Source organism: Gastrolobium bilobum, unplaced genomic scaffold (assembly GCF_033153095.1).
Source record: "Gastrolobium bilobum isolate Gb01-03AN ecotype WA unplaced genomic scaffold, APGP_CSIRO_Gbil_v1 utg33533, whole genome shotgun sequence".
NCBI lineage: Eukaryota > Viridiplantae > Streptophyta > Magnoliopsida > Fabales > Fabaceae > Gastrolobium > Gastrolobium bilobum.
The window spans coordinates 74,247-89,922 of NW_026899701.1; the positions used below are offsets into that span (position 1 = coordinate 74,247).

Here is a 15,676-nt window from a genome sequence, read left to right on the forward strand (position 1 = left end):
AAAGCCCGGCCATAGAGCCTCTCAAGCTTGCCTAATATATTAATTTTATATTTTTTTTATATTTTTTATACTACTTGTGATAACCCTATCTCTTTCCTCAATCTATTTTATCTCATTTTGTTAATTAAACAGACTTTTTGAATGATTTTATTTTATATTATGCTATTTGAATATACATTAAATTTATGAATATTTATGGAATTACTAGTGCTCTTGATTGTATATTTTGTTTGAATAAATTTTTGTTGTCTTATTTTTTTTAAACAGGCTAAACCAGTCTTTTATTTTTTGTAAATAAGACAGGCCACAGGCTGAAATTATATTCATGACAGGTAACAGACTTGGCCAGACTGACACATTTAAATACAGGCTTAGCCTTTTAAGACCAAAGTTCGGCTCGGCTCGGCCCGTTAACACCCCTATAGCCAAACTTTTGGCTTTGATACCACTATAGAGAATGATACGAAAGAGTCCAAAATTCTTTGCAAGAGATTCTTCCCCCAATGGGTCAAGCGACAAACCACATAAGTGGACCAACATCACATCTGAATCCAAAACCTTAAGGCTAGAAGGTCTATGGGTCTGTCGCACTTACATGGTCCTCACTTGGTTCATGTTTTATCGATTTGGACTTCATTTCTACTCGCACTTGAATATTTCTAACAATAATCTCTCCTTTTTTTCATGCAAATGGAAATTAAATTGATTTGTTTTTCATTATGTGCAAGGATTAAGGGGAAATGAAATGAATCGGATAAATTTTGAAATCTGTTTTAAGGAAAAAATAATAATTTGATTTGGGGAAGATTAATTAAAGGAATTGAATGGATTAAATCCCCACTGATTCCTCCCCACTCTAATTACAGTGCTTAAAATAAGCTTAATTATCCCTGAATTTTTCCTCACAATTAACTCCCCAAGACCTCATTATAAATCTGAAGTCTTCTCCATTTTGTTTTGAGTCTTCATCAAGCATCTTTCATGACAACCATTATAGGTGAAGGTAGTACTATGTGTCCTTCAGGACCTCCTTTGACAACCATAGACATGTCCTTATCGGGCCAACACAGCAACTTCCCTCAAAAGCAACAGCCACAGCACGTTGCAAAGAACAGCTCTGCAAGTGTATTTGATGAAGAGTTCTGCAGTTTTGCTTTTCCTGGTGGTTCAACCTACAAGTATCTGTTGCCTAGCACTCAAGAAGCAATTTTTAATGCAGAATTGGTTAATATCTATGCGCCTGAGAAAGAATCTTGTGTGTCTTTGATCAAAGGACAGTGGACTCCCGAAGAAGACAGGTTGAATAATGACATTAACACTTTATTTATATACTTTTTTTTTTTTCTTTGTATGTATTCTTTAGTTTGATTCTTATATATTTGCACTTTTTTTTTTTCTTTTCTTATATAATCATAGAGAACTGAAAAAGTTGGTGAATGATTATGGTACACAAAATTGGTCTAGACTTGCTGAGAAATTGGACGGAAGGGATGCAAGGCAGTGTCGGGAGAGATGGTTTTATCATCTACAGCCTGGTATCAAGGTTTGTTACTCTAAGTCTTTCCCAAAGAGTGCTAATTTCTGTTCATGTTTGATATATATATATACACTTTATATGTCCCCATTTAAAAAATCCCTTGTCCCTATGATTGATTGCAAGATCAATTCAGATATTTTTTCTACAAAATTTAGAGTAATCAAATTGTAACAAATAATTACGGTTTAACAAAGATTTTTCAAGATATTATAAGAGCATACACAAATAGAAGCAGATTATCAAAGGTCTAACTTTCCTATCTACATGTTAATCATTCTTCTTATATTTCCTATCAATATCTGCTGAATTTTGAGCACCTAAATTTCTTAACGTATTCCTAATTAGTCATTCACATGTTCACTATTTTACCATTTAACTCTTGCTTTATGTCACAATTTCGTATTGTCCTCCTAAAATCTCTGTGCTTGGTCCTCGTGCTATTAGTATGAAGATATGCATGCAATTACACAATTATTTTTCTTTATTTCAAAAATTTATAGAAATTGCATTTTTGCATTTTTTTTATACTTAATTTGTATGAAAAAATTGTGTCAATAAAATAAAATGTAAAATATTTAAACAATCATTTTTTCTTGCTCCACGACATGTTGCAGGAAGGTAGTTGGAGTGAAGAAGAAGAGAGAATATTAGTTAAAATGCATGCCAAGATTGGAAATCGCTGGTCAGAGATTGCAAAGAGCATTCAAGGAAGAACAGATAGTGCCATAAAGAACCATTGGAATGGCACTATAAGCAGACAAAACTCAAGGAAAAATTACAAAAGGAAAATATGCTCGAATGGAAAGCCACAATCCTGTATTCTTGAAAACTATATTAAAAGGATAACACCTAAAAGCACCACCCACAACATCAACACATCCACAGCTTCGTTAACTACCACCCCCTCTAGCTCTGCTTCCGCAACTCATTCACATTTCAGTTTAGCTCAATCAGTCCCGGTTACCAATGAGAAATCGTCCTCACCACTCTTAGCTAGACTTGATGATGAAATGCTCTTGGTTCAAAATATTTTGAAGGAACCACTTGTGAATGTCGAATCATATTCCTTGGGTTATTACCAAACTAATGGTGATTCCAACCCAAACCCAAACTCACAAAAGATGTACTTTGGTGAGAGTCTCATCCCTACAAAGACTCTCATTCCTTCTAATAATCTTGATTCTGATATCCATCTCTCTGACTTTGAGAATGGAAATAATAGTAGTTACGTGATTCAAAACCAGAGCATGGATCTGCAGATGGAGAATCAAAATAGTTCAGAAGGAAACGAGGACATGGATTTAACGCAGTTGGTTTGTTCTGCTTTGTTTTTCCAGTAGCAGCTTCTGTCTGACGAATATTTAAATAATATGTTAGTAACTTATTATGTTGAGTATTTGTCTAGCAGATACTTTGTTACTTGTTACTGCTTTTCATTTATTACTGCTTCCATTAAGTGTTTCTGATCCCATGGAATTTTAGGTCAAGATTTACTATATAATTCACGTTAACACATACAATAGTGATACATTAAGGGAGTGGCTGTGACACCCTCCCCTGTACGTGTCCAAGGGAGTTGTCTGCTAAGTGGATTAGAGTCGTAATGAATTTTAAATAAATACAGAACTATGTATTCAAGTTACTAATTCACTGATATGATTGAAATTCGGTGGTTTACTGAAATCAGAGTGCGTCTTTACAAAATACATGACTTGTTGAAATAATAATTTTCCTGCGAAACCTTGTTGCCTAAAATAAATAATAATAATTCGAGTTCAGCAGCTTAAAAAAATATTCTTTGATACAAGGAAACTAGACATTCGGGGCTTTACGTGCATAAAAAAAATCATTTCATTCGGAGGTGTCTAGCTCCCGAAACAGAACTCGCAAGGTAAAAGATAAATCAGTGAAAATGTTCCAAAACTACCTGACTTGCAAAAATCATAAAAATCCGTGCTTACATAATTTCATTGTAAAGTTTATATAATCTGAAACTAGACACCTGGGCCTACGCGTCAATATAAATTATAGGTAAATCGGAGATATGTAGCCCCAGAAGTGGAACTCGCAAAGTGCTCGCAAAAACAGTTTATAAATCAGCATTCAAAACGTTCATGAATTGTTTTTGTAAAATATATCCAAAATAGTGCAAGTTAAGTGCTGACCATAAAGTCTCAGAATACACGACTTTAAGACAGGTTCTGACATTTTTCCAATATCACAAAATATTAAATCAACATCATTAATCAGTCAACAGCTAGCAGAAACAGTGGACAACAACATAATTTCCAAAGCAGCAGCAAACAAGCAGAACCTGTCCAAATCAAATGCTTCATAAAAAAATCCTTTTTCGTCTCCCTGCAATTTATAAAAATTGAGCCCCAAAAGGGGTGAGAAAGAATTCCAGTAGTGTGATAGTAAAACCAGTATTGCCACAATATTAGACTAGGTACAAAATTCTAAAACAGTCGCATCAACATATAGTTCCGAACATATGCTAACACATACTCATAGCGCGTATATAACGTCAAGGTACTAATCATGATGCGTATATAACGCCATAGTCATCATAGTGCGTATATAACGCCATGGTAATGTACATAGCACTGTAGTACACGTACTAACATACACAGTGGAGATTCCATATTGGCTCCCTCAAAGGTGAATTCCAACTGTGACCTATGCGGACGGAAGCCAAGTGTCCCATACCCTGTTACATGAGGGATGCCTATATGATGCGTGCTCAATCATATGCTTACTAATATTATATAATTCGGTTTCCAAACTGGATGCACAATGTTGTATGCCATGATATGCTTCGCACACACGAAAAGAAACAGATGAATTACGATGCACATATGCATGACTAGATCATCATCGTAATAGCATATTAATGAATAATGATTTTACCAGTGTAAATTACTGCGGTATAATTGTACTGATAAGCGTGAAAATATGATCAGTATTTTTAGGAAGTAAAAATATGACGTGGACGAGAAAATATGTAGGCTATGTATTTATGGGTTAAAATGGATGATTTAAGAAAGTTAAATGACATGTGGGACCCACTTAAATGATATAAGTGACAAAAGGACAAAGCTTCACTCAAAAATCTGATTTCTCTCTCCTCCTTTCCTTTTTCTCCTGTGGAGCTTCACAATTAATAGGGTTTGGAAGCTTTTGATTTTCAAACTCATTTTCTAGTCACTTTTAGGAGAAACTTCCAACTACAAAGTTGTTTCCGTTGAGATTGTGAGTGACTTTCATGTAGAGTGCACCTTGCGGGGATCATTGTGGAGGGAGATATACCCCTATTTCAGCCACAAAATTGGTGGGTTTTTGGAGAATTTTTGGGGCTTTTTGTGTTGAACCATTGGTTGGAGATCACTCCCTTGGACCATTGGAGGCTATTGGTTTTGAGTTTTCATGGAGATCATAAATTGATAAGGGTTTTGATTATGTAAGTTGAGTTAGGATAGTTAGGAGCATTAAATGATTTGTCTCCTTTGGAATTAAATGCTTAGAATGATAAATGATGATGATTGATGTAATAAAATTATTGTGATTTGGGAATTATAACTTAGGCAATTTTGTGATGAAATTTCAAGACTTTGTGAATTGGCATGATGATGGGATTGGATAATTGAGTTGTGGAGCATTGGTATGGGTTAATAATAGGTTTGTATGACATGTGTAAGTGTTGAATTGGATTGAAAACCTTGGAAGATGTTTCCTTGATGAATTTGACCTATTGAGGTCATGAATGGTTTGGTGAGGTAAAAATGGTAAAATTGATGTTGTATGATTTTGGATGGTGTTTATATGGATGGTAAATTGGTCTGAAAAATATTGTAAAATCAATGGTTGGTGCCTTGGTGCATAAATGGTTATGATGATGAGTTGGTTCAAGGATTAATTGATTGAGATATTTGAGATAAATGGAATAAAATAGCCTTTGGCCTAAGTGACTTTGTTGGTAATTATTATTGTAAAGTTGACGAATATTATGCAAGTGTTGTTGATCATTGTTGTTTGATCATATAGGTTGCCTCTCATGGAACCAATAGAAGTAGAATAAGCTTGGAGCTTACGTGGAAGAGCAATAATTGTGAAGTTGAGGTAAACTTTTGGAACTTGGGTTTTAATCCTTTGTGTGCTCCACCACACCTAGTGGAAGGATGCGGTTGGATTTTGTGCTTTTGGCATTGTGTGAATATGTATGTTCATGCATTATTTCTTGATTTTTGACATGCTTGGAGCATGTTGCGTGTAAAATTTTGTGATCTCTGGCTAGTATATGTGTGTGGTTTGGACTTCCGCTGGAGATATCCTTTGGGGATTCCGGTCAGGTTTTGCCGTGGTACCAACTCTGGGAGCGATACCAGGATGATCCAAACGTGGGACTTCCACTGGATAGGGCTCATGAGGAGTTCCAGTTGGGTTTTGCCATGGGGTCGTCTCATCCATGGGAGAGGCACCAAGAAGCTTCCCGGGAGTTATATGATGGGGTCCTTGAACGTAATCCTTATGTGGATGTTCTTGGATTTGTGCCCAGTTGTTTGTGATTTTGTATGTTATGCATTTTACATGATGTTATTGTTGCACATTGAGTGAGCCATGGGGTGGAGTGATCCTTTATTACCCTTGGTTTACTGAGATATATTTGTATATCTCACCCCGCGTTTGGGGATATTATTTCAGGCTATAGTGAGCATGGAGGAGCTTCGGGCAAGAGGCTTGCTTAGTGGATGGGTTGAGGATGATGTGCATATGGAGAGCATGGCATTTTGGAGGAGCATAATTTTTTGGACTTAGATTATGAACATATTGCATGTTGAGATTCCATGCTTTTGTGGTGTTCATGATTAGATTCAAAGTCTTTTGTAATTGATTTACATTTCATGCCTATGATTTATCTTGGTATTTTGGTGAGCATGAGACTTGTCCATGGCCACTCATTATGTTTAAAGGCATTTAGAGACTTGTTATGTAAAATTGGCCTTTTGAGGTTTAAATGGCAATGGAATTGTGAATTATTGTAAATGATGCATTGATTAACGAATATGCATGATGGAAGGGCCTAGAGCCTACTTTTGTACTTGTCAAAGTTGTATGTTGAGCACCAAAGTGTTAGGAGTAGAAAACATGACCCATTTAGTGCATTAAAACCTTTCAAAATGTGATTCTGCAGTTAAGGAATCGATTCCCACTTGAATGGAATCTATTTCCAGCATCACAGTGGCTGAATTTTACGTCCTCTGCTTCAGGGAATTGATTCCTTTTGGGTGGGAATCGATTCCTCAAAACAGGAGAGTCAATTTTTAGCTACTGTCTGTTACTGGAGCTGCTGGGAATCGATTCTTGGAGGTTGGGAATCGATTCCCACTGTACAAAATTTTGAAAATGAGTCTTTTACAACCTAGATTAAATGATATTACGGGTATGGGTTGTAATTAATAAGTTTTATACTTCCGCAAGTTTTGCATTTACAATTATGGTGTTGTTTTTAATTGATTACGGAAATGGTTAATGTTTAAAGAAATAAAAGTAATAAAAGAAAAAATTTACCCGTAATTTAATTAACTCAATTACCGTGATTGTAACTACGTTTAATACCATATGCAATGATAACATTTCCGGTACGTAACGGGCTATTACATTTTATGGTATTAGAGCAGTTTCTTAGTGAACTCTGATTGTTGTATGATTGTGGTAAGTGTTGTGTAGTTGTACATAGACTCTTATTGATTACTGCACATGTGGTTCCTTAGTGTGGGTCTGATCAACCCATTCCTTTGTGTTATATGTGTTGCAAGTTAAATGACCTTGAAGGCCGAAGCATGTGAGAGGGAAAAATTAAATTTTTCATGCGGAATCACACATGCAATCAAGACTCATGCTTTAAGACAGCATGATGTTACCTTTGTTTGTGATTCAAACACCAAGGATTGATACATTTCCTCACCCTATATTTAAAGGGAAGGTAACCGTGAGGAAATGTATCAACCCTTGCGGTTTAGGGTAAGCTTTATTCGAAATAGGGAATCTTCAATTTACTGACTCTAAAGGCAGATCATCTCATGATCTCTTTTACTATGCATAGATTCATGAGTCCTGTAAATGTCATCCCGATTTCTCGATTTACAAATAACCTAATCCATTACAGAGATTTGACGAACTCCTTCATCTTATCACCCTAGGCCTGTGCTCTTTCAGGACATGCCCAAAAGTATACCTATGAGTCTCCATGTTTCAGGAAGACGAGGTATACAATCAAAACATGCCTTCTAGAACACAGTCTAGGTGACAACTTATGGGCTAAGGAAAGACATACCCAAATATTAAGAGACTGCTATAATGATACTTTTGTAAGATTTCCTCATAGAGTCTCTTCGTGGGTCTGTTCAGTGCGCGCTATATACTTATAGGTCCACTCACGACTTTAGGTAAGACATCTCCATATATGTAGCTCATGAGGTCTTTACCTTGTATCAGAATACAAGTAGATAAGTCATTCTAGTCTTACCCGAGATCAATGATCCTTATTCTCAGTGCCTCTAGACTAGGAACATAAAATTAGGAATAAACATCCAGTATCCTTGAATCCTCATGATCGTGATCTCTTCACAGACACTCAAGAGATACCTATTTTATTCCAAGGGGTTCATCCAGTTACTCATATAAAATATTAACTATAATATTGAGACAAAATATGAAACAGGATAAAGAGTGCTTTTTATTTATTTGTGACAATATAAAAGGTCCACATATGTCCTAATCTAATCAAAAGATTGTCTCTAGGACATCCATATACTCACATGTTTGGTCATTATAAGACGCCTTCGTGGCAACCCTGGAGCACCTAATGCAAGTCTTAAGCTTGATCTTGTGGCTACAGTATAGACGAGAGATGGTGTTGTGTATTTAGCAAGTGTACTAGTCACAAAAGTAATAAAATGATGAGTAAAGATCATTCCCATGAGGATTTGTGTTCAAGCACTGACTAACCATATATACTTAAGTTGAATCAACCAAAAGATTATTAATTGCATTGATTTCTAGTCACCAGAAATTTAGTTGAATTGCATAAAAACTTGATAAACAAATAAAATGTGATTATAATTTAAACAAGTAGTCATATGTCAATTTCACTCAAGCATGAATTTATGGATGAACCAATTTCCATAATGAATTATCTACTATGTGATGTTGATCAACCTTTTTCTTATCATCAAGATGTAATGTCTTACTACCCTGATTGATACATTAATCAGAAACCCCAATGTTTTGGTGATTCCCTTCTTAATACATGCATTAATTACTAAGGTCTTAAGATCACATCAGAATTCTAGCATCAATGTCTTGACTACTAGAACACTGATGATGAAGTTGTCAGATACAGAAACAATGTAAACATGTCTGTTCTACACTATTCACTTAATAGAAAGAATTAATCAAGACAACTTCATACAATCACATAAGAGATAAACAAAATATCTAATTAACCATTCATAAATTAACACTTGAGTTCCATTCAAGCAGACTATAAAGGACTCTACTTAGACATAATGAAAATATAAACAAGAGAAGAAGAAAGATCAAACTCCATTGTCATGATGGTTGAGTCTTCAATCTTCAATTACAATTACATAAATGTACTAACTAATACAATACTAGATCCTAAGAAATTTGGAAGTTCAGAGAGAATAAGGAGTCAGATCAGATCTATGAAAGATCTGATCTGATCTCCTATTATGTCTGAGTAGAGTCCTTTGTAGTCTGATTCAATGGAACTCAAGTTTGAATTTATGAATGGTTAATTAGATGTTTTGTTTATCTATTGTGTGATTGTATGAAGTTGTCTTAATTAATTCTTCATGTTGAGGAATAGTGTAGAACAGACATATTTACATTGTTTCTCTATTTTTGACAACTTCATCATCAGTGTTCTAGTAGTCAAGGGATTGATGCTAGGATTCTGATGTGATTTAAGACCTTAGTAATTAATGCATGTATTAAGAAAGGAATCACCAAGGGATTGGGGTTTCTGATTAATGTGTCTATCAAGGTAGTAAGGGATTACATCTTGAGATGATAAGAAAAAGGTTGATCAACATCACATAGTAGATAATTCATAATGGAAATTGGTTCATCTATAAATTCATGTTTGAGGGAAAATGACATCTGACTACTTGTTTAAATTATATGTACATTTTATTTGTTTTATCAAATCTTAATTTTATGCAATTCAACTTTATTTCTTGTGACAAGAAATCAAGCAATCAATGATCTTTTGATTGATTCAACTCAAATACATATGGAGGGAGAAAGTTGAACTTTGTTTCATTTGGTGCTTGGATGAGTGTTTAATGGAGGGAGAAAGTTTTGAAGAAAACTTGGAGAAGGAAAGGGGGAGGGCGCGGATTTCAGCTGAAGGAGAAGGAAGAGAGTGATGATGAATAATGGTGATGAGGTGGATAAGTGGATTTTAAGTGGGGTGGGCCCCACGCCACCTCACGCGATTTAAAACTCATCCGAATTCTTCTACGATTCCACTAAATGTCCGTAAATTCACAACCTATTTAGAAACTTTACTTTTTAACATTAACTATTCTCCTTTAATTATACTTGATCAGAAGAATCCAGAAGTTTCCGGTCGTTTGGAGAAAACACTGTTTTAAGCTATTGCGCGCGTCGTTGGCACGCTTCCCTAAACTGTCTTAATTCCATCAAATATTATCAGAAATCATATTTCCTAGCTCTATAGACCATTTTTAACTCATATTTGAAACCTAGAGCTCAAAATTCAACTGGAACGTTTTACGGTGCACTCGTACCGCGGTATTTTTACCCGCGAAAAACACTATTCACTGATTTTTCTGAAACTTGCCTAACCACTCAATTTTTCGTTCTGGATCCATTTCCAGGGTTGTTTTTAACATCTGAGACCTTCTACTCAATTTTTATCTTCCTAGGGTTGCGTGTTGGCTAATTACTGTTTTGCCCTCTCTTTGTATTTTGACATAATCTTTAGGATTTTCACTGAATCTTCACTTAATTACTCACTTAATAGTTTAAACACTTAATTTAAAATTGTGAGGTGTTATAGGAGAGGCACCAGGAATATTCCGGGAGTTATATGATGGGGTTCTTGAACGGAATCCTGTTGTGGATGTTCTTGGATTTGCCCCCTGTTGTTGTGATTTTGTGTGTTATGCATTTTACATAATGTTATTTGTTGCACATTGACTGAGCCATGGGGTGGAGTAATCATCTAGTACCCTTGGTTTACTAAGATATATTTGTATATCTCACCCCGCGTTTGGGGACATCATTTCAGGCTATAGTGAGCATGGAGGAGTTGGATCATGATGTGCATGTGGAGAGCATAACATTTTGGAGGGTTACATATGATGCACATACTAGCCTTTACTTTGTATCTTGGACTTAGTGTATGAACTTGAAATTATAGTTGTCATGCTTTAGTTGTTCATATGTGATTCTAAATCAATTGATAATGGGTTGTGTTTTGGTATATGGAATTATATATGCCTCATGTGGGTTATAGTTGTATTTTGGTGAGCATGGGACTTGTCCATGGCCACATATGTGTGTTTGAGGCATTTGAGTTTATGATGTAATGTGGAAGTATGTAAATTGATGTTTTATAATTCAAAGAATGCATGACAATGAATCTTTATGATTGAAACATGTCTAGTAGCAATTGATGAAGCCATATGATGCTAATTGTGTAATTACTATAAACTGGGATGGGTTGTAAGAGCCCCAAGGCATTATTGGTCGTTGTGTGTGCCACCCATTGATTATTAGGTACCTTGAGGTCATGGAACATTTTTCAATTTGGGGAAATATTGGAAAAACAAAGGAGGTTTCGCCGAAATTTCTAAAATCAACCTAGATTATTACTAGAATTCCCCTCCCTAAACAATAGAATTGGAACCCTTGGCGTTCATGGATGTTGAAGGCCTTCCTCTTATCTTTCCAACAAGACTGATTTTGTATCAATTGGATTACTACAACTTAAGTTATGAAGAAAATGACAAGATAGGTTTTTGGCCCCTTGACTCATTTTCCTGCAGACCTGTGGCGCAAAATGCGCCACCATTGGCGCAAAATGCGCCAACCACAGGGGGGATGTCAGTGGCTGTGGCGCAAGGTACGCCACCTCTGGCGCAATGTGCGCGGCGCTACTGTCTCTGGCGCAAAATTGCGTGGATCGCGCAGGACTGGCGCGGTCTGCGCGGGGGTCCTGTGTACTAGGAAATCCTGTTTCTTAAAAGTTCCATATCTTGGGCTACGGTGCTTCAATTTGAGCGCGGTTTGAACCCACACGAAGCTAATGAAAAGATATCTAAAATACTAGAAGATGAGGAACCCTTGGTAGGATACCAATGAATTGGGTAAACACAAAGTGTGAAGGTAATTGGTATTAAAAAGGTATGGGTTGGGTTTTAGGCTAAGCGGGTTTATGGGAACCCCTTAGTGTCTTACTAATGTTAACCCATGATAGGTAATTGGTTTGAATTAATGATTCCGCAATAGTTTACAGTTACGATCACAGCCTGGGTTTATTACGTTTTTATTGATTTAAAATGCGCGCGTAATAAACGAAAAAAGTTTACTCGCACTTTTATAAATGAACTACTGTTATTGTAACTGTGCTTAATATCATAATCAATGTTAACAATACCGGTACGTAACGGGCTATTACAGGCATGTCCTGAAAGAACACAAACCTAGGGTGATAAGCTGACGGAATTCGTCAAATCTCTGTGAGGGATTAGGTTATCTGTAAACCGGAGAAGTCGGGATGACATTTATGGGACTCGGGAATCTATGCATAGTAAAAGAGATCATGAGATGATCTGCCTTTAGAGTCAGTAAATTGAAGATTTCCTATTTCGAATTAAAGCTTACCCTAAACCGCAAGGGTTGATACATCTCCTCACCCTAGTTTTAATGGGAACTTAACCGAGACGAAAGGAAATACATACGGTAACCAAATTCATTTAATAGGATGATCATGTCATTAACCTAACTAGCTCTGCGGCAACAAAGCATTGCTAGTGCTCTGTGTTGTCATTAAATGGGTTGTGGTCTTGTTGAGCCTAAGCCCATTTATGTCAGTGGCTAAGTTGGGCCTAATGGGTCACGCACTAACACCTTATTGTCTTGATTATAGCATTAAAGGTTTTGGGCCTAATAATGGTTGTTAGCCCAAGAAGAAGTTTAGATGCCCACCTTAGAGGGAAAAAGGCGCATGGATTATTGTAATGCGCTTGGATGGTCCAAGACATTATTAATTAATTTAATTAGTTAAATTAATTATCTAATGTTTAAATTTAAAATTTGAATTATGAATTTAAATATTTGAATTTGAATAGACTATAGTAGTTTTGTTTCATAACAAAAGGAGAAGATAAGAGCTAGATTTGAATTTAAATTCAATTAGCATCTTATCATAATCATGTCCTTGATTTTAGGAGAGGATTTTATGGCTGAATGGGGCGCTGAAATAGGCAGCCATATGATGGTTGTTAGACCAATAAATTGACTTGGTTGTCAGCCTTATTTCGCTCCATGATTTGTGCGGTCCATGATCTGATTTTGGAGTGATTTTATGACTCAAAATCAGCATCATATAATCCTCCTTTAGTCTCCTTTTAAAGGAGAATTCGGCTAAGGGTTGAGTATGAAAAACCTGCCACTTCTCCTACCATTCTATGCGCCACTCTTGTGATTTTTCTTGCAAAAAATTCACTCATCTAAACACCTTGAAACCTTGCCTCCTTCCTCTCCTATTGGGACGCCTAGCTTGCTTCCTTTTGGGTTTTCGATTGGTGGTTTTCAAGAACAGTTCTTGCATCTTGACAAAGGGAGGTGTGGATCAACATTAGAGGGTTTGAACCTTCAAGCTTAACATTGATCATCTTCGAGTTTTGAATTACAAACAAGGTAACATTCTGTCATAAAGCATGTATCTTGAATTGGTATGTGTAATTCCGCTTGAGAAAAATTTTGTTTTTCCCTCTCACATGCCTACAGCCTTCAAGGCCCTTTCTTTCAAGTGGTATCAAAGCCCGGTTGCTTTACTATAGACGGGTGATGGTACCTTGTTTGTAAAATTTGTTCTTTACGATCAAGATTGTATTTTACATTTGAATTATTTGAATTCAATCTTCTAAGCATTAAAGGTTAATGTTTTCATGTAAATTTACGGTCAAAAGGTCTTTAAAGAGTTAAAGCTTGAATCTTTGCATATGGATTTTGAATTACAATGCTTTAAATTGTTAAAGTTTATGTTTTTATGAACATGTTAATGTGATTGCTATGTTCATATATCTATATGTGTTCATGGTTTTGTTTTTCTTTCATTGTGAAAGTTTAGAAAAGAAACACCTTTTTGTAAAGGGAATAATTCGGCCATGAGGGGTACTTTATGTACCTTGATTGTTTTCTCATTTTTCTCCATGATTTTGTTTCAAAAATGCATGAATGGTTGTAAGCATGTCTCGGTCATATGAATAAAAATCAATGTTATTAAATTTGTTCATTTGATCTTGATAATTTTGTGTCTTTGCTTGTATGAATTGTTCATGAGCATAGCATGAAATTTTTGTGACAAAATTTATCATATATGTGCATATATAGTTCGGCCATACAGGGAATGATGGTTGTATGTGTGGTTTAATTTTGTCTTATTTGAGAAAGAGTCAACAAAATTTAAATTATATTAATTGATGTATAATTCGGCCATTTAGAGAAAATTAAGAAAATTTGAATCATGATTCTTGTTATGATATTTTAATTATTAAAATGTTAAGACGTGTGTATGAACATGTTTTGTGATATTCGATATTTTGTGCTTGCAAGTTGTTTAACTTTTCAGGTGCAAAGTGGAAGGGGATGGTCATGGTGCCCGAATTTAAATTTCAAATTTTTTATTTAATTTTAAATTAGAGGTGTAAGTTTGCTCTACTTAAATTAAAGGTTTATTTTTGAATTTTAAATTTTGTACATTCTTTTGTTCCTCCAAAGATGTATTGGAGTTTCTTTAATTATTTTGTAATTAGAGAATTCGGCTAGTGGCCTTTAGACGAGAAGGAGCCGTGGCCTAAGGAGGAAGATGGAAGAATGCGCGAGCACCATAACCGTCTCAAATAAAACTGTTTTATTTATATATGCTTGTATGTTTTAAAACGACTAGTATGCATGAGATAGTGTATCGCGGATGTATGCTCTTATGGCTTAAAATGACTAGTATGCATGTATTGGACAAATCGTGTTTGTATGCTTTATTGTGCACGTCCAATTATGACTAGTGTAATCCGATAGATGTCTGACCACATAGGTTATGACTAGCATGATAATAATACATATGCATTTGATGAGACTTAGTAAACCCTAAATAAAAGGAACCCTTAAAGGAATCAATTATTAAGCGCATGATTACCTCCCACCACCAATATTACTCAAACCTCTTCTAAATAGTGGTGCTCCACAACTCAGTTGGGACCCACTGTTTTGTTGAATAAGAGAAGTATTAGAAGTGTAAGACACTTAGGTGCTGGTTAGTGCTTAACTGAGTGCATGAGTTGCAGGCTCACTTGGGCTTATGTGCTTAGGGTAATAGTGCTAGGTTGGTTGCATGAGATGCACCACTAAGTGACAAAGAGTTGTCAACCTAATCTTAAGAGAAGGTATGAGATACTGTTGATAAGGATCAACCCATTATTTAATTTAATCTTGCGGTCTCATACGAGGGTTAAAATAAATAATCGTACTCTTAAAATCCCACTAAGGTAAAATCTAAAAGTAGAATAACCCTAAGTCAGATTTTAAGGGTCATTGACTTAGATAAAATAGTGGGAGGGGCATATTATTTAAAGTCTTTAATAATTTGTTCTTATTACATGACAATATATATTAATTAATTTATCTTTACATTTTTTTTAGTTTTAGTATGACTAATACACTGTCACTGCGCTCTATACTCGATACGAACATACTGACCGGTTCAAACTTTATGGACTGGTATCGGAACCTAAGAATTGTTCTTACGGCCGAAAAGACAGCTTATGTTCTAGATGCTGATTTACCCGTAGCTCCTAAGGAAGG

General features: G+C 35.6%; 1 protein-coding gene across 1 annotated transcript; it reads left to right on the forward strand.

Annotated features, from left to right (window-relative positions):
* Positions 1–1,011: 1,011 nt before the first annotated feature.
* Positions 1,012–2,877, forward strand: LOC133292696 (transcription factor MYB119-like). Its single transcript, XM_061491133.1, has 3 exons — positions 1,012–1,298; positions 1,417–1,543; positions 2,152–2,877. Exons 1-3 carry the CDS (start codon positions 1,012–1,014, stop codon positions 2,875–2,877), a joined length of 1,140 nt encoding a protein of 379 aa, XP_061347117.1.
* Positions 2,878–15,676: the final 12,799 nt, after the last annotated feature.

What these genes read in the sequence shown, in the direction of transcription:
- LOC133292696 (XM_061491133.1), top strand. Translation starts at nt 1,012, where the DNA reads ATGTGTCCTTCAGGACCTCCTTTGACAACCATAGACATGTCCTTATCG. An exon ending in TGGACTCCCGAAGAAGACAG is followed by an intron (nt 1,299 to 1,416) that starts GTTGAATAATGA and finishes ATATAATCATAG; the next exon opens with AGAACTGAAAAAGTTGGTGA. An exon ending in ATCTACAGCCTGGTATCAAG is followed by an intron (nt 1,544 to 2,151) that starts GTTTGTTACTCT and finishes GACATGTTGCAG; the next exon opens with GAAGGTAGTTGGAGTGAAGA.